This window comes from Hemicordylus capensis, chromosome 1 (assembly GCF_027244095.1).
Source record: "Hemicordylus capensis ecotype Gifberg chromosome 1, rHemCap1.1.pri, whole genome shotgun sequence".
Lineage (NCBI taxonomy): Eukaryota > Metazoa > Chordata > Lepidosauria > Squamata > Cordylidae > Hemicordylus > Hemicordylus capensis.
The window spans coordinates 416,697,923-416,716,233 of NC_069657.1; the positions used below are offsets into that span (position 1 = coordinate 416,697,923).

Sequence of the window (18,311 nt, forward strand, 5' to 3'; positions counted from 1 at the left end):
ACATATAAAGAGCTATGGGCTAGACAGAACTGAATACAGTATATGGTCATTAACAGTGAAAAATAATTAAATCCTGAAACAATTAAAATTTCTGTAGATATATCCAATGACTTCACCTTTTAAAATTTACATCATTTGTCAAATTTAAAAAAACTCACACAAGAATCAAACATTAGAAATATATGAAACAAAACTTCTAGACAATAAAACAAAATAAAAATAAGACTATATATATATATATATATATATATATATATATATATATATATATATTCTCTCTTATTCACTGAGCAGACAGTATATATCAACAGTATTCAGATCCCTTCTCGTCTATTCAGTGCTACTGCAATGCAAGTGAGGTTCTTCCTTTTAAAAGAAATTTACGTCATATCTTAAGTTCTAGTCCTTTAAAAAATCCACATGGTAGATTACAGACAGTAAATCAATTGAAGGTACCACTCTTTCTGCCCAGTGAAGGGAACCTTTGGAAATAAATTAAAATTCTAACACAGACATTTTGACACAGTGACCCCATGAAACTGAATAATGTCATTTGTTAAATATGGATGTAAAGTTAGAAGTGTAGCAGTGAACTGATATCACACCTAGCACAAGAGGTCCACTTGGTATGCAAAGCAAGTTTTCAGTTTTATTAAAATAGCCCATGTTTAATTATTAGTAATATTTAATTTAGTATCTGTTTAGGAAGACAAACCTTGAGGCCTTATTTTAATTTATCAGAGCAAAATGAAGAAAATGCGTAAAAACTAACAATGTTTTACTACCAGGCTCTAGGTTTCTGTCAGATTTAGACCATTCCCTTTGAAAAATTACAGTTGTTACTATAAATTACAGCATATGGAATGATGCTTAAATATTTTTTCCTATAAAACAAAGTGTGTGTGTGTGTGTGTGTGTGTGTGTGTGTTGAATAAATCCTAGGTGTATACTATAACTACCCTAGAAACATAAAATTGAAATACTTATCTGTTCAGCGCATTTGAACTGAAATTTCTCCAAATTGAGGTTATAAAGAGAATTTCAGGGTTCCCACCTCACACCCCTGCAGCTCAGGAGAAAAAATTGAGGAGTTCCTCATATGGTTTCTCCATATCCTATATTTAAACAGAAGTGTAGGTGAACAGGGATGCTCAACCATGGAGATGATTTTAATGATGGTTCAAGAAAACTACCCAAACAACTGTCTATACAATTGTCATTGCCAATGGGGTTCCTATATTATTTTCATTCTACAAAGCCTGAAATGTTCTTCAGAAGCTTGTGCAATAATCGTGTGAATGGCATATGACTCTTCTTCCTTCAGGATATAATGGTAGGATGACCTGTACAGCTTTGATATATACGCAATATGGACTGGTTCATGTTAACACAACCCACTGAGAATGTGCCTGACCCAGGGTCATTAAAGGTGGTGCTGATGTGTTCTCAGCACTTCCTACAATCGCGCAAGGGGTGATCATCAGCACATGTACAGGGGCACTTCCATTATCACTCCTCACACATGATTACAGGACGTACCAAGAATGCATTGGGGTAAGCACATTCTTGGTGCATTCCTGCCTTCATTGCTTGTATGGGGCCATGTTCATGTGAACCAACCCTATATAAAGCTTATACCGATTCAGTCCATTGTTCAATCTACTATAGTACTCCTAACTTTGATGAACCAGTTCAGATGATCACTGACTTCAACACATGACCAGGATAGGGTTATGCCAAGAGCACACTCAAGAGTAACGAAAGAACCTTCCAATGTGCTATTGGGGTGCCCTTCAGTGACATCAGGATGGGCATGCTTTTGGCCTAACCTTGTTCTAGTTGCGGCAGGTGATCCTTCAAACTAGCCCAATGGCAGTGGCTTCCCAAGATCTCAAGAGGAGGTCTTTCCCAGTCCTGCTACCTGACATTCTTTTAGTTGGGGATGCCAAGGATCAAACCTGAGACTTCTGTTTGCACAGGGTGAGCTCTACCATTAAGCTGTGACTTCTCAAGTTTATGTCATGTAGGTTAATTAAAGAATTGACACCCTTTAACCAGCTTAATTAGATGTAACCAGCTTTAACCATTCAGACCTTTTGTGGAGTGGCGCTCTATCAGTGCAAGCTTCTTGTACAAATAGAAGAATCTTATGTTAACAGAGCACCACTCTGCAAAAGTGTCTACCACATATAACCAGAGTGGCTCAAAAGTAGGGAAATTGTGGATTTTCCTCACTCATTCAATTAATGGTTATGGGTAAATCGGAGATCCTAATTAATGTTGAGCAATCAAACAGTGGTAGTTATTCCTGACTCACTAACACAAAGGCCTAATTGGGTAAAGTAGGTAAAGGGGTTACCTATGTAAATGTTCAATATTTGCCTCCTGGCTTTTAAACAGCAGTGTTTCTAGGATCTGGGGCCTGGGCCTAGCTTGGGCCCACAGCTCCCCACTTTCACTTTCAGAATTAAACCTTTTCATGCTCTCTAAAGGAATCCAGTAATCTCTTCCCCACTAGTTTGCTTCACAGCTAAAATGAGGATTTAAATCTTCTTTTTTCTCCTACATAAGATTCCTCCTGTAATCAATGTCACTCACAATTGATAGTCAGTGTGGTGTAGTAGTTAGAGTGTTAAGACTATGATTGGGGAGACCTGGGTTCAAATCCTTTGCACTTGGCCATAAACTCAGTATGTAACAAAAGTAATCAACATGTGATCAATTTAGATCTATTTATCCACCATTTGAAAGAGTGGAATGACATATGTGGAGTTACCCCAGTTTCTTAGGAATTCATTATCTGATTTACAAAGTCTTATTTTGAAAGAAGTGTATAAAAGGAGACCACGTAATTATGTTTCTGCGGTGGGGGTGGGGGAGAGATAAATGCTTGATTCTTAGTTTTCCAGTTTGTGAAGAAGAGTGAAACCACTTTTAAAAACTTGGGCCTATTTTCCACCACTAGCTTAAAAAATAATATGTACATTTTCAATATGTATTAGCTATTACTACAAGGGAAGAGCAAAATAAAATAACCATTAAGTTTATGATACCCATTTTGGGGAAAAGAGCTATTTGTCTCATATCTTTTGCTTGGACTCTTGAAGTTGGAAGTGGTATATAATACACTGAAAAAAATCCCAATCACACCAGTTTCAAACTAGCAAATAACTTATGCCATTTTGAGCTAAAATGACAGCAAGCAATTTTCTTAAAAGTTTTGCTATGCAGGCCATTTTGAGTACTTTTTGTTTAAAAGCAGTATATAAATATTTTTAATAAAAAGGCAAACACCCCCACCCCTGAAAAAAATAGACAAGATTAGAGCCTGTGTATTAAGGATCTAGTATCCTCAACCCTCTCCCCAGCAGATAAACCAAAAGGCAGAAATAAAAAGCAAAAACAGATCAGTTTTGCTAAAGCATATCTTCTCTTTTCTTCTTTTTAGAGGTTTTAATACTTTTGTAGGAACTAATTTACTCACAAGAGGGTATTGGCAGCAGTTCTTAAGTCTTTCTTCTATAACAGCTTTGGTTTATGCTTGTTGGCACTTTGTTGTACTTTTAAAAAATAACCCAGAGCAAATAAGAAGAGATACCCAGATATCCAGGATATGCACCCACCCCCATGCTTAGAAGTCACATGATTTTTTTAAAAAAACCTAAACCATACGAATTCGATGCTTATTTATATATCGCTGTTCAACAAAAGTTTCCAAAGCAGTTTACATAGATACAGATAAATGAATAAAATGGTTTCCTGCCCCTAAAGCACTCACAATCTAAAAAAGAAACATGAGATAGGCACCAGCAACAGCCACTGGAGGGATGCTGTGCTGGGGCTGGATAGGGCCAGTTGCTCTCCCCCTGCTAATCACAACTTTTTAAAGGTGCCCCTTTGCTCAATTAGCAGAGGATCTCAAACCAGACACATAACAAGAGTAACTTCTGACTTCTCTCTCACACACTAGGGGTATGCATGGAACTGGCTGGCCTGGTATGATTAGAGTCTAAACCTGACTCGAACTGGACCAGGCCAGTTGGTCTGGAACCCCCTCACACACCCCACCCCAGTCTGTGTGGGCGGGGGATTATAGACCAAATACTAAAAAAAAGAATTTTAAAACAATTTTAAAATTGTGTCCTGAGTCATGATCTCCAAAATGGCCACCACACTGGGGGAAGGTCCTGGAAAGGGCCGAAGACCACCCTAACTCAGCGATGGCTGCAATAACGGAGGTCGGCAGGGGGAGGGGGAACCTCTGAAGACCCCCCTCGGCTGCCTCAGAGAAGCCCCCCAGAGGGGGCAAATTGAAAAAAAAACTTTTTACTATTTGGTCTGCAAACCCCCAAAAGGCTGGGGGTCTGGGGTCGAGCTGAACTGGAGGTAGTTCAGCTCAACCCTGAACTGTCGAATTGAACTGGCTCGAAGTTGAACCAGCTCGGTTCTGAACCTGTTTGCACACCCCTATCACACACGTGCACATGGTTCCAAGTATAGGGGGAAAGGAGAAACACACAGTGGATTCCACACAAGCAAGGGGGAAGTGGTGTGGGGTGGGATCTGACAAATACAACAAACAGAAAAAGCATTTTTTTCTTTTTAGTTTTACTTTCCTGAGGAAGACAAGCCTGGCAGCCAGTTTCCACTTTCCCTCCCGACCCTTGTGGCTCCCTCGCTCTGCTACTGCATTCATTCTGAAGCGGTAGGGGGGAAGCACAAGATTGTACCTACCAGGAAGAGGACCAATTAGATCGCTGCTCCTTGGAGAAGGCAGAGCGACAACGTTTTCTCTCTGCTGCTACCACGGCTGCCCTCTGTATATTGACAGCAGGCCTCAGCCCATGCCCCAAAGTAGAGCAGTCAGCAGGGACTCGGGGGCTTTGGCATTGGCTGGTTAAATTGGAGGACTGGCTTGCTGGGGAGAGGAAACGGAAGGGCGACCCTGCCCAGCAAGGCTCCATGGCTGGCTGGGACTGCTGTTCCATGTCCTAACTCAAAAGAAGGATGTCAAGGAGAGGCATATAGCACCCAGAAAACACTGGGGGCATGTTCCCCCTTGGACCCAAGCCTAAAACCGCCCCGTGTTAGAGAGTTCAGGAGGGGACCTTTCTTTATCTGCCCCAGTTACAGCAGAAGTGCACAAGTAAGGGAGCCCTGCTAATTACTATTGTCTGGAGACATGGAGTTAAAGTTCCAAAGAAAGTAGTTTATTGGGGAAATCCGTCAGAGAGGTAGATAAGACCTATGATGCCTCATTGCTAGCTATATACAGGTAGTAGGGAGGGGAGAAGTAAGTAAATCCAGGGATCTTTACACACAGCAGGCTTTGCTGCAAGTTTACAGGGAGGCTTTACTGCAAACCTGAAGTTGTCCCAGAAAAATGACACAAGTAGTGGATTTTTTTTAAAACCCCGGATATAAATCGGGCTACACTCTAATGCACTGTGAAAAACCCAAATTGTGTGTGAACTGCTCCCCGATAACTCGCAAAGACTTCAGGGTAAATCTGGCTGATATGTGAACTCACCCCCTCCATTCCAGAGGAGATGCAAGTTAAAGGGCTTTAAAAGCCCCATGTTAAAAACTTGCAGGTAAGAGAATGAAATCTGATACTATCAGTCTAACAAAGGGGAAGCTGAGTAGAGAAAGTGTGGTCAGAGAAGGAATGCCCTTACTGGCTGTCTCTACCCCGATGCCCCTAGTGGTCAATGGGGTGCTAAGAGTCAATTGCTGGCGCTAAGAGTCAATGCCATCAGGAGCTGCATCTCCAGTACATATACAGTATACAATGGATGTAACACATATGTAGGATTAGCATACCAGTGATCGCCAGGAAAAAGGCACACCACTGGCATCCTAGGCCTGTATGCAAATAGATCAGTAGCTGTGGTAGGGATATAGAAAGATGATGTGGTACATGCAGAATGCTTCCACAAGGAAGTTCTTTGCATGAGTCATACATCATCTATAAACAGAGCCAGAGTATCTTGTGTGGGGTATGTGGGTGGGATGTAACAATAATTAGTCAAACCTGAATGCAACCTGTACTTAAACCCCAATGATGGATTCTTCTGGGCAAAAGCAGCTTTGGGTGAGGGTAATTTTCACTGGAGAGATGGGATGGGCACCCTCCTCCCTCACTTTTCCACATTTAGTTTGGCTTTGGACATAATGACCAAGAGACTAAGTTGTGAAATCCTAGTTGTCCCAGGAAGTCCCACGTAACTTTTATTTGCCATTAGCTCACAAAGTGGTGTGCGGCAAGTCCTTTTCTCTTAGGCTAAACCACAATCTGCAATTTGTGGATAATAATTTTGACCCATCCTGCAGGATTGTTGTAAGGATAATTGAAATATGTGACTGTGTACTCTAGAAGGCTGTATAAATACTTGCTGTAATTTGCTATGCTGAACTAGCACCATAAGTCACAGAAAAAATACTCCTCAGATACTTGAAGGTTCTAAATTTAATGCCAGTTGCATTGTTGTGGTGGTACAGCATACATGTGCATTTGTAAGGTGTCTCTGAAGTAAGGGAGAATTGAGTTGGATTTGAAAAGGGTAAACGATAAATGAAAATGTTCCAGTAGCTATAAAAGCTGAACAAATAATTGTTAACTAGTATTACTTTCCCAGTTATCTCCTACTATTGTTGGAGTTGCTGCAGTGAAATTTGTCTGAAGCCAAATTTTGAGGCAAATTTGGGAGATTTCTTCAAAACGGTTACATCCAAGGAATTTTGAGGGAAACAAAAAGAAAATGATGGGCAGGGATGGGGGTGTTGCACATTCCTAAATCACAGCTGCTCATGAGCTCATTTTTAGACATTCTAAAACTAGGCAAAATCAATGCCTTCAATTGGGATTGTTTGCTGGCCCTGCCTCCAACTTCCCTGCATTCCTTGCACACAGAGCCCATGCATGTACAAGCTATATGTGCAATCTTTACCCTGTAAAATGCAGGGGGCAGATTTAAGTACTGATCAACATGTTTGGAAGTCAGTGGTGAGACAATGAGTGCAATCCTATTTCCCTCTCCATGTATTGATTATACTCAATTTAGAACAATTTAGAAGGCTCAAGTGAAATTGGAAGATTCTTGGACAAAAGCTTTGAGAAATTTCAAAAGTCCCCCCCCCCCGCCCGCCATCTGTTTCTTGAATGAGGCTACATGCATCCCTAAGTCTATTGTAAACAAACGATGTACAACTACACTCACTGTTGTGCTAAATGACTATCTGAAGGCATAGATCTGCATGCTCTGCGACCCTTGCCTACTGTACACACATTAACAAAGTGTTGCTTCTTTCTGTTGCAGGCATGCTGACAGGCTTGCAGCCCTTCACAAAGTATGCTATAACCCTAACGGCCTGCACTTTGGCTGGCTGTACTGAAAGCTCACATGCCTTGAACATCTCCTCTCCACAAGAAGGTAAAGTAATTTCAAAGGTCTTGACTTCCACATTTCAGTCATGAATAATAAAATAGGAGAGGAGCTAAATGCTGCAAAGCCATTTGCTGGAAAACCCCAACCTAATTTGATGACAAAGTGCATTGCCAGACCATAATTGCTCCATTTTTGGGGGGGTGCTAAAATGAATCAAACTCCATACCCTTTAATGACATGCATCTTTAATAGCTGTAATGCAGATTAATGGGCTTTTTAATTGCTGTTACATTGTTCATGCAAGAGCCTTGTCATTAATATGAAGCATCTGAAAGATTAATGAAAGCTTCCTCATTTTACTATGGCTCAGAAGTAAATCTAGAGACAGTCTGACTAAAAAGAATTGATTGTATGGCACTGTATGAAATTGAGAATCAAACGGTTGATTTCCATGGTCTCTTTTAACTGCTAAACACCAGCACAGGCAACAATTATTTCAGCCTGATGGAACCTCAAAATGCCAATTGGGCCGCTTATTAATCTGTTGTACTTGAAACTTAAAAGTTGCAAGCATAAATTACCATTTCGGAAGCTGGCATTAAGCACGAGAGCAGCAAGAAAGAGAAAATATGTTCCAGTTCTGCCTTTAGAGACCAGCTCAATAACGTCTGTGCATCAATTACTGAAGAATTAGTTCTCAAAAGATTTGCAGTATATTTATTTTAAACATAAAAGAAAACCACTTGAGCCAAATTTTAAATTTACCCCATCTCAATCCATAGCTTTCCTTGTGAAATCAAATCTACTCTCTTTTTTTTGCTAATGGCAAATATATACCATAACAGAGTGAGGGCTTTGGCTCTAAACATGATTGCTAAAAATGAAAAACTTTTTTTTTCTATTTAAAAGAAGGTTTCTATAAGTCAATGTAGCGATCTTTAGCCCTCTTCTCACAAATGTTCCACGTGTGCACTCTGCACATGGAAGGGGAGCAGGAGCCCCCTGAAGGCCTTGCCCTGACCTTTGATTGTTAAGCCAAGGGTGAGAATTAGTTTTAATTTGAATTTCTGATCAGATAGGATCTATGCTCCTACCATTATGCACATGTTGGAACCAGGCTCTTACTTTCTCCTCTGCTTGGAGGAGAAGTTAGTCCAGTCTTCTCTGGATTGGCCCAACCAGTCCAAAGGAGAGGTCGGGGGCATGGCCAGCTGGTGCAATCCTGCTTCCCTTCCATACAGGAGAACACATGGAGCATTCATACACGAACAGATGAAGTTGCCTTATATTTTGTCATACACTGACTGGCAGCAGGTATCTGGGGTTTCAGACCAGTATTTTCCAACCCTGCCTGGAGACACTAGGCTAAAATGTGGGACCTTTTGCATGCAGAGCATGTGCTCTAGCATTGACCTGTGACTTTTTCCTTCCGTGGAGATTGTTGATTCTGGTTCTGTTATGCGGAAATAAGGATATTCTATTATTGTCCTCAAAGTTTACCTTGACGTAACCCAATAGGAAAAGGTTCTAAAGAGAATATTTTGGTGTTGCCTCATCCTCTGACTGAACACATGCCATGTTCTACTTGTAACATGAGAACATGCACTTGTCACCTAATAATAGGTGGTACCATTCTACCACATTCATTGTATCACAGGATCAGCCACAGAGAGTTGACTCTTGTAATCCCAGGTGACTTTCTAATATTTTTAGAATCTGAATACTCAAAAGAAGAGGCAGGGGAAATCCTGAATCCTGGCTTGCAAAGTGGAATCTATGAGATCTAATGCTAACTGAATTGTATTAGAAGCAGAATCAGGAGCTCTCAGATGCTGCTGCACTTGCACTGGAAGCCCCATAGATCAGATTGCTAATCTGAAGGAACTGCTAGTCAAAGGAAGGAACTACAAGCAGTTTCAGCTGGGACATTCACACAGCAACCTATAGTCCTTTTGGGAATGGGAAATTAAATGATTCTAGAGACAATGTTCAAATTATGGAAGGTGGTAGGGAAACTGTTAATAAAACTCACAAACCCCACCCCCTGACTCCTTTCAAGTCTTGTGAAATCATGGAGCACCCTCTAGCCTTCTAGAAACAGTTGCTAAGAAAGTTGCTTCAAGGTAAAGGGGTAGGCTCCCTCTGCCTCCTCTGTAATTTGACGACTGATTAGAGGTCACTCTGTAAGAACAGCCCTGCTACAAGGCCCATCTAGTCCAGCATCCTGTTTCACACAGTGGCCCACCTGGCAGTGGCGCCCTACCCCTGGACTTCAGGGCTGAAGTCCAGAGCCTCCACACACCCTGCTCCCGCCCCCAAATCCTCTTTAGTCTGTCCTGGGTGGTGTGAGTGCCACAGGCCTGCACTGTGCCAGGTGGCCGAGTGTGATTGTGACCTGTGCCGGGTGCTATAGAGACAGAGGTGGGAGTGGGGAAAGAAATATGTGGGATGAGAATATGTTAGGTTGTGTGTTGAAATGTACCTGCTAATGCATATTTGAATAAATATACCTGTTTTATATTCTTACATTCTTGTGAGTTCAGTTGTTGTTTGTGCCCTCAAAACCCCACATGTTATACTGCATGTTTCATGGTGTGTGTGTGTGTGTGTGTGTGTGTGTGTGTGTGTGTAGGGGGATAATGCTTAACTTGCAGGGGTGGGCTCCAAAGGCCTTTAGGCCCAGGCTCCAAAATTACCTAGGTGCATCTCTGCACTCTGGTGCTATTGGCTGATCTACTTCCAAGATCTACTGCCTTGCCTTCTTCTAAGTAAATTGTCATTGAGGAGGCCACCAAGGACTCCCTCTCTGCCACAAGACCTGGACTTCTGGTCTTCAGCCTGCCTTTTGCCCAAGATGGGCTGAACACTTGACAGTAGCACAAACTGTTCATCTGACACATGCATGAGATCAGTCCATTCTGAATAAATGCTTTGCATTTGACCATAAATTCCTGTATCCTCGTAGGCTTTATTCAGGAGCAATACCATAAAAAATTGAAGCAATACAGTTGTGTAGATGATAAGCCATAAGCATTAAGGCAGAGTTTTAAGGGATTTCTAGTTGATAATCATTGTGCCCAGGCATTGATAAAATACTAAAGTTAACGGAACTCAAGATAAGTCTGGGTGGGCAAGCCTGGAATTGGAGAATTTCTGAGCTTTGACTGAACTTAGGGCTTTGAGGTGCCCTTGGAAACCACATTGTTATAGGCCTCTGAGTTCTCCTTGGGGTTGGGATAATGACAGAGACTATTTCCTGCATTTCCATTTTTTTGCAATGGCACAAAATTGTGAATGTGTGACAATCCCAGGCAGATGGGCTTTTAGTTCCACTGTGCTTATCTACTCTTGGATTGCATTTACCACCTGTAGTTTTAGAAGTATTATTTTGAAATGTAACTTTTAGTATCTATAGAGATGGCCAGTCTCATTCCCGGTTTCTGAATCTAATTATAATCTCTAGGATGTTCTAAATATACTCACTGATACTTTAATGAATTGATTAGTTGGTGCTCTGATCCCATTGCCAATGAAAATTAGATTATTTGTGGGTTTCATTGAAAAATAACACACACACACACACACACACACACACACACAAACACATATGCAACTTCATTATTATGTACACTGGCAAATACAATATTCAGGTTATTTTTCTGTAAAATATTTAGATCTTATTTTTCTCTTCCATAAAATAGCTAATACAGTAGTTCTTTAGATGATTCAGAAAATAATCTCATTTATGCAGATCTATCGTCATGTATATAATGATTTTTTTCCTTCACAAAAATCAAATAAAGCCATGGGGAACATGTGTTTTATCCCTCAGAAGGATTGGACACAAAGTCAATGTAAGCAGTTTCTATTTTGGGTTGCTCATGTTGCATGCATAGTAACAATACATTGATGATACAGAAGACTGACAACAATCATACCCTCCAGCTTCCAGCATTTCCCCATTGAACCATTCATCATTTAACATACACATTGCCAACCAGTATTGGCTTGCTGATCAAAAGGTTTGTGAATGATCAGACTGTCTTCCTAGATCCACAAGGCTCCACAGTATAGAGCAATGGTGGAAGCAATCACCAGCACTGAGGAGACTGGAGTTCAGTGGAATAACTAAAAGAACGAGGGGTGTGCAGAACTGGTTTGAGCCACCCCAGTTTGACCAGTTCAAACCCAAACCAAACTGGCCTCAGAAAAAAGAGTAGCCTATCTGAGTTCAAACCAAACTTGGTCCAGTCCGATACAGACAGGTTCAACCAAGTTCGACCCAGTTTGAGGGGCTATGCTTGTAAAGGGGACTCTTGTAAAGATTTCCCTTTAGAAACAAAGGGGAATCCTGTTTTTAAAAGGGTTCTGAGGACAGCCGGGAGAGGGAGGGCAGCATGGGGTAGACAGTGAGAGAGCACCTTAGTGACAGTGGTGGCTCCTCTAAACCTTGCCGGTGCTCCCCCCTCAACAGTGCTGTCTGCATAGTGGGCCATTGGCAGCCCGGCTCTGGCCTCCACACATGCATAGAGATCATTTGCATGACCTCCATGCATGCCATTTGTATAGGGATGTGAGAAACGTTTCGGATACAAGCCTGTTTCAGGTGTTTTGTAGACAAAACAAAACACCCATTTTCCCGATCCAAAAGTTTTGTATACAAAACAAAACGTCCCTGTTTCGTCTACAAAACGTTTTGTTGTTTCGGACCTCCATTTTGTGGTGATCTCTGAGTCAGTCTCCATTTTGTGTTTGACATCTCTTTGAATTTCCCACCCTTCCAGCCTTCTGATCGGTGACCTAAATCATGGGCTGACCTGCTGACAATTCCTTCCTTATTCCCCATTGGCTCTTTTGCTTCTTGCCACTCTTTACTGACCCCACATTGGCCAGGGGAAGGGTTGCTAACCCATGGGGTGCTGGGTTATGCTGTTTCTGTTGTGTTCTGAGTGTAGATTCTCCGGTAGCATATGAGAGTGGATTCTTGTTTTTCACTGAAAATCTCATATGCTACGAGAGAATCTACAACAAACACCTCAGAAACAACAAAACCCAGTACCCCACAGCCTTGTGGGTATGGGGGTGGTTGGCACCCTATGTGCACTACACAAACCCTCGCTCTGGGCAACCCCAGTGCCCCCCAAATGGAATTATGGGGCTGCTGAAACCTCCATTATTCCCTATGGGAGAAATCTTAAAGACACATAAACAAATCAAAAAAGATCAGCCCTTTGCCCAATTCCTTTGAAATAATTCTGGAAGTTTCCTTGCCCCCATTGGGCACTACCACCTACCACACTCTGCTCTGGGTCATTTTCTGGAATCCCCATTATTCCCTATGGGAAAATTCTTAAAGATGTGTAAACTTAAAAAAAATTCACACAAAAAATCAGCCCTTTGCCTAATTCCTTTGAAATTTGGGTGGCAGCTTCCACCCATTGGACACTAACACCACCCCCCACTCTTTTTGCCCTGGGACCCTTTTTAAAAATCCAAATCGATTCAGATTCGGATTCAGAAAATTTGGCTACAAAACAAAACAGGGCTGATTCGGATTCAGAAAATTTGGGTACAAAACAAAACGGGGATGTTTCAATTCGGATACAAATCGAAACAAGAAAATTCCAAAATGCACACCCCTACATTTGTATGCCCTGTGCACATGTGCGGAGGCCAGAACCAGGCTACTATTGGCCCGCCATGCAGGCTGTGCTGCTGGAGGGGAGCGCAGGTGGGGTTTAGAGGACCTGGGCCACCAGCAGTAAGATGCCCTTTCTCCTCCCTTACCAGTCACCCTTTGAACCCATTTAAAGGCAGGATTCCCCTTTAGAATCCAGTTAGACCCAGTTAGACCCAATGGACCAGACTGCTGGCTGGTTCAACTGAACTGGTTTGTGGACTGGTGGTTCGGTTCGAATTGGATTCAAATTCAAACTGAAGCACCAAAGCTGGTTCCGTGTACACCAGGTAAAGGAAGAGCCCAATCCCATGCTGACTGGATCAGGCCCTCCCTGCTGCTACTAGAAGGACATCCTATGTACAGAACTGAATATTCAGGTGGCTTAGTAGTATTTTATATTTGTAGGATTACATTATTGTTTATACGCAGCTTTGGGGACTTGTCAAAATGGAAATGGTATAGACATTTTAAAATATATTTTTACTGGCTGATTAATGAAATGGTTGTGGAATGATATTGCACTAGTGCAAAGCTCCTTGTGCTAAGTCTGGAGCTAGTATTCCAGACTAACATTGTGCAAAAGTAGCAAAACCTGCAGCATACTTCATTTCCTTTAAAGGGAATTTTTGTGCAAAATCAATTCTGCAAATCCTGGTTTTTTAGCACAGCTATTCAATCTTCTTGCACTAGCACAACTTTGTTACATAAGTGCTTTGCTGGTCAGGATGTCAGCCAGTACGTTTTAATTTTATATTTTGAAATGGTATTATATACCTGAAGTAGCAAAGGATATATAGTGGAAGACACCTTTAATAACCTGTGAAGTAATCTGTGTTCTGTCTTAGTACTTGTTTGATATGAACTCTGCATTGCTGTTATAAATCTATCTTTCATTTCTTTGCATAGCTCCTCAAAATGTCCAGCCACCCACGGCGATTTCATTCCCTACATCATTACTGCTGAGTTGGTCTCCACCAAAAACACCAAATGGGATTATAACAGAATATTATTTATACATGGCTACTCAACTAATCTACACCGGAAATGAAACCAAACATATTGTCAAGGGTGAGTTCTCTATTACAGACCTTATAACATATAATACAGTATATATTTTTATCCAGCATTTGACATTTCAGACTGGTTATCCTTTCTGTATCAAGCATCAGGCAATATGGAGCCTATAAATGCAGTTTGTGTGTATATATGTGCATAATCTGTTACAATATGGGTTTTGAATAAGACAGTATAACAGCAATGAAATATGCATTCTCCAAAAGAACACAAACTGTTCAAGATCTTTTTAATGCATAAAAAACCCAAACATAAAACAGCTGTTAAAATAGCAAAGGTTTCTATGTTACACATCAGCTTCAGTACTATAAAGTGGGTTTCTTTCAAGGTGAGAACTGGGGTTTGCTTCAAGGACATTTTAGAGGCAATCCTCAATACTAAACAACTAACAGACTTCTAAGAAACTCATTGACAAATAAATGTCTTTAAAACTAAAGTAAATGTGAGCCAGTCAATATTCAGGTGTAATATATGCTCTTCTTTGGGTAACCACAACCCATGAAAATCTCAATTTTGGGAGGGGGGTGTTTTTTCTTTTAACAGTGTAAAGAAGTCCAAACTTGGAAGTCTTTTGAATGCTAGAAAGTAGAACCCCATCACAAACAATGAAACACATGACCAAATTCAATAAACACTCCCTCTCCCTTTCCCCCCCCCACACTCTCTCTCTCCAATAATCCCTCTATTGTTTCCCACTGATGTGTATCGAATTGTTGAAGGTTTATTTAAGTACCACAGAAATATCTTTTTGACTGCCAGCAGTTTGCCTTAGAAAATCTGCCCCATTGTTTCTCTCAGAGGGTGGAAGAGAGTAGACATTTGGGGTTTTAGTGTATTTCCTCTTTTCTTGGAGATTTAAAGTTTGGTTTGTGGCATCCTGCCTACATTTACATCAATTGATTTCTCACCACTCAATTAGTCAGCTCTTGATGACTTGCCGCTCAATGTGTGAACTGACTCCTTTGAAAAGTACCTTTTGAAGTGATGTCAGGAGATATTTATTTTAAAATTTTATATCCACCTTTCCTAAAACACAAAGTGACTTACAAAAAACATAACTCAAAACACTACAAACAAGTTGTTCTAGTAAGAACTAATCAGCCTGCTTTCCTTTCACTGTCTCTACATCTGGACTAAATTTGGTGCAAATTGAGGTCCACAAGTTAGATCTCTTGCACCTCAAATGTTCATGTGTCCGCCCTCTTGGATCGGGGTGGATGTCATCATTACAAACTGCACCATTAAGTTGTCCCTGTGTGTCACTCACTAACAGCTATTCCAAGTTTGCTTCAAATCGGTTACAGTCCTCAAGTTAGTGCACTTGCGCCTCAAAGGTTTATGTATCCACCATCTTGGATTGGGGTGGGTGACATCATCCCAAACTACACCATTGGGGCATCCTTATGTGTCCATCTAGCTGTAGCAAATTTGGTTCAAATCAGTTAGACTGTCCACAAGTTAGTGTACTTGTGCTTCAAAAGTTTACGTGTCCACCATCTTGAATTGGGGTGGATGACATAGTCACAACATTTGCCATTGAGGTGTACCTGTGTGTCCCTACAGTTGTAGCAAATTTGGTTTAAATTGGTTAAGCGGTTCACAAGTTAGCTCACTTTTGCCTGAAATGTTTATGCTTCCACCATCTTGAATCAGGGTGGATGACAATCACAAACTACACCACTGAGGTGTCCCTGTGTGTCACTCACTACAACTGTACTTAATTTGGTTCAAATCAGTTAGACAGTCCACAAGCTAGCCCACTTGCACCTCAAATGTTCATGCATACGCTATCTTGGATTGGGGTAGATGAAATAATCACAAACTACATCATTGAGGTATCCCTACAGCTGCAGCAACTTTGGTTCAAATCGGTTAAGCTGTTCATAAGTTAGCCCACTTGTGCCTCAAAAGTTTACATGTCCACCATCTTGAATTGATGTGGATGACATCATCACAAATTTTGCCATTGAGTGTTACTGTGTGTCACTCACTGCAACTGTACCCAATTTGGTTCAGATGGGTTAGCCAGTCCACAAATTAGCCCGCTTGTTCCTCAGATGTTCACGTGGCTGCCATCTTGAATTGGAGTGGATTACATCATCGCACACTATGCCATGTGGGCATCCCTTTGTGTCCCTACAGCTGTAGCAAATTTGGTTCAAATTGGTTAGGCAGTTCACACGTTAGCCCACTTGCGCCTCAAAAGTTTACGTGTCTGCTATCTTGGATCAGGGTGGATGACATCATCGCAAACTATGCCGTTGAGGTGTCCTTATGTGTCCCTACAACTGTACCCAATTTGATTCATATTGGTCTAGGCGTTGTGAAGTTGATGGTGGGGGGACACCCATGGATGGACGAACACATGGGCACATATACAGAATGCTGCGTGATCTCATAAGCCTACTGGAAAGTAGGCTAAAAATGTCATAAAACATGCTACCAAAAAAGGGAGACAAAATTGACATCAATAGTAACAAACCAGAGACTCTAACAAAAATTAAAACAAAGGGAACTTCCATCTATCGGTCCTGAAGAGGGGTGTGGATCTGGTAAGCACTATTCAGGGGAAGCATAGAACAAAAGGGTGCTATTGTTCTGAAACTACATAACTGATGGCATTCCACAGTATGTTTTCCTTGTTTCTCAGGAGGGTCTTTAACTTTAAAGATTCTTTTGCTTTGTCAGGGACTCTGGCTTAAGAATCCTTAAGAATGGGCAGAATTTATTGGCAGGGGCGGGATCACCAGTATTGGCATGATACTGCTGTGTAATACAACTAGATATTTCCAGGCTGTCTAGAAGTTTAAATAACCATCAGATCACTCTACTGTATAACAAATTTGTTCAAAGGTCTACGATCTTTTGGAATAATAGTACATGCTAGATGCATGCTAAAGGGGATATAGAACACATTATAGAAGATAGACTATGGACTGGATCGTACATATTTATCATTTGATTACTGTATAAAATTCATGATGAGCTCCATGTGTGATGAGCTCCATGTGTGAATGTGTCATCACAGATACATCACCACAGACAGGACTTTATTTTTTGCTTGAATTTGCTTCCATTTTGCTCTAATTGCACTTACATACTTGTGGGCCCGAATCAAGATATTGCTGTTGACCTTTAAAGCAATTTACATCTTGGGATTGAGTTAGATTAAGGACCACTTGCTTCAATTTCAAAGAATTGGAGAATGCTAGAGTTGAAAGAAACCATGGAAGTCATCTAGTTCAACCTCTTGCTCAGTGCAGGTAACTGCTATAGCATCCATGATAAATGGCCGTACAGCCTCTGTTTGAAACCCTCCAGTGAAGGAGAGCCTACCACCGCACAAGGCAGACTATTCCACTGTTGAATAGCTCTTACAATTAAGAAATCTACTTCCTTGTAATTTCAAATATGAATCTGTCTGGCTTTTGAGATGTGCTACGGAGAGCCTGCTCTCAATTGATATTCTATTGGCAGGGACTAGGGACAGGACATTTTCATTGATGGCCCCATTTCTGCTGAACTCCCTACATAATATATCTTTATTTCAGAAACAACTGAAAATCCACTTTTTAAAAAGGGCTTTTCCTTTTGTCTTCCAAGTTTTCCGGCCTAGCAGAGAATCAAACCCTATAAAAGCTTCTACTTTCTAACCTAGTATGTGACTTTTGTGTGGTCTCTTATGAAAATTGTCGGAACTTAATCGCATGTGCTGCTTGCTACTGCCCAGAAGCTTACCCAACATAGCACACATTCTTGTGCTTACCACTTTTTCCTATGCTGAATCACTGGACTACTGAGTCCCTATTGGAAGGCTGGACTTCAGGGTTCAGAACTGCTAAGCTGACAACATTAGCCTTCAGCATTTCTTGCATGGACCTATTGTGGGGAGACCTGCACTGAACTGTCCTGGACACTCTTAAAACTCTTGGGTCACTCTTTATGGGCTTGTCATGGGAGGGATCCCTGTGCTTGACCATAGGGGTGTGCATGAAATAATTTTTGTGTTTTGATTTGTAGACAAATCAAAACACCCCCGTTTTGTTTCGGGTCTGAATCTGCCCCCCCGAAACACTCCTGTTTCATTTTGTACCAAATTTTTCTGAATCCAAATCGATTAAAATAAAAAAAAAGGGGTCCCAGGGCAAAAGGAGTGGGGAGGTGGTAGT

At 41.2% G+C, this 18,311-nt stretch overlaps 1 protein-coding gene across 1 annotated transcript in view; it reads left to right on the top strand.

The window, feature by feature from the left end:
* USH2A (usherin) overlaps nt 1–18,311 on the top strand; it is a 784,926-nt gene that overhangs the window by 318,711 nt on the left and 447,904 nt on the right. Inside the window, exons 30-31 of the mRNA XM_053283338.1 lie at nt 7,320–7,433; nt 13,975–14,136. Coding sequence (XP_053139313.1) covers nt 7,320–7,433; nt 13,975–14,136 — 276 coding nt within the window. The remainder of the gene's footprint in view (nt 1–7,319; nt 7,434–13,974; nt 14,137–18,311) is intronic.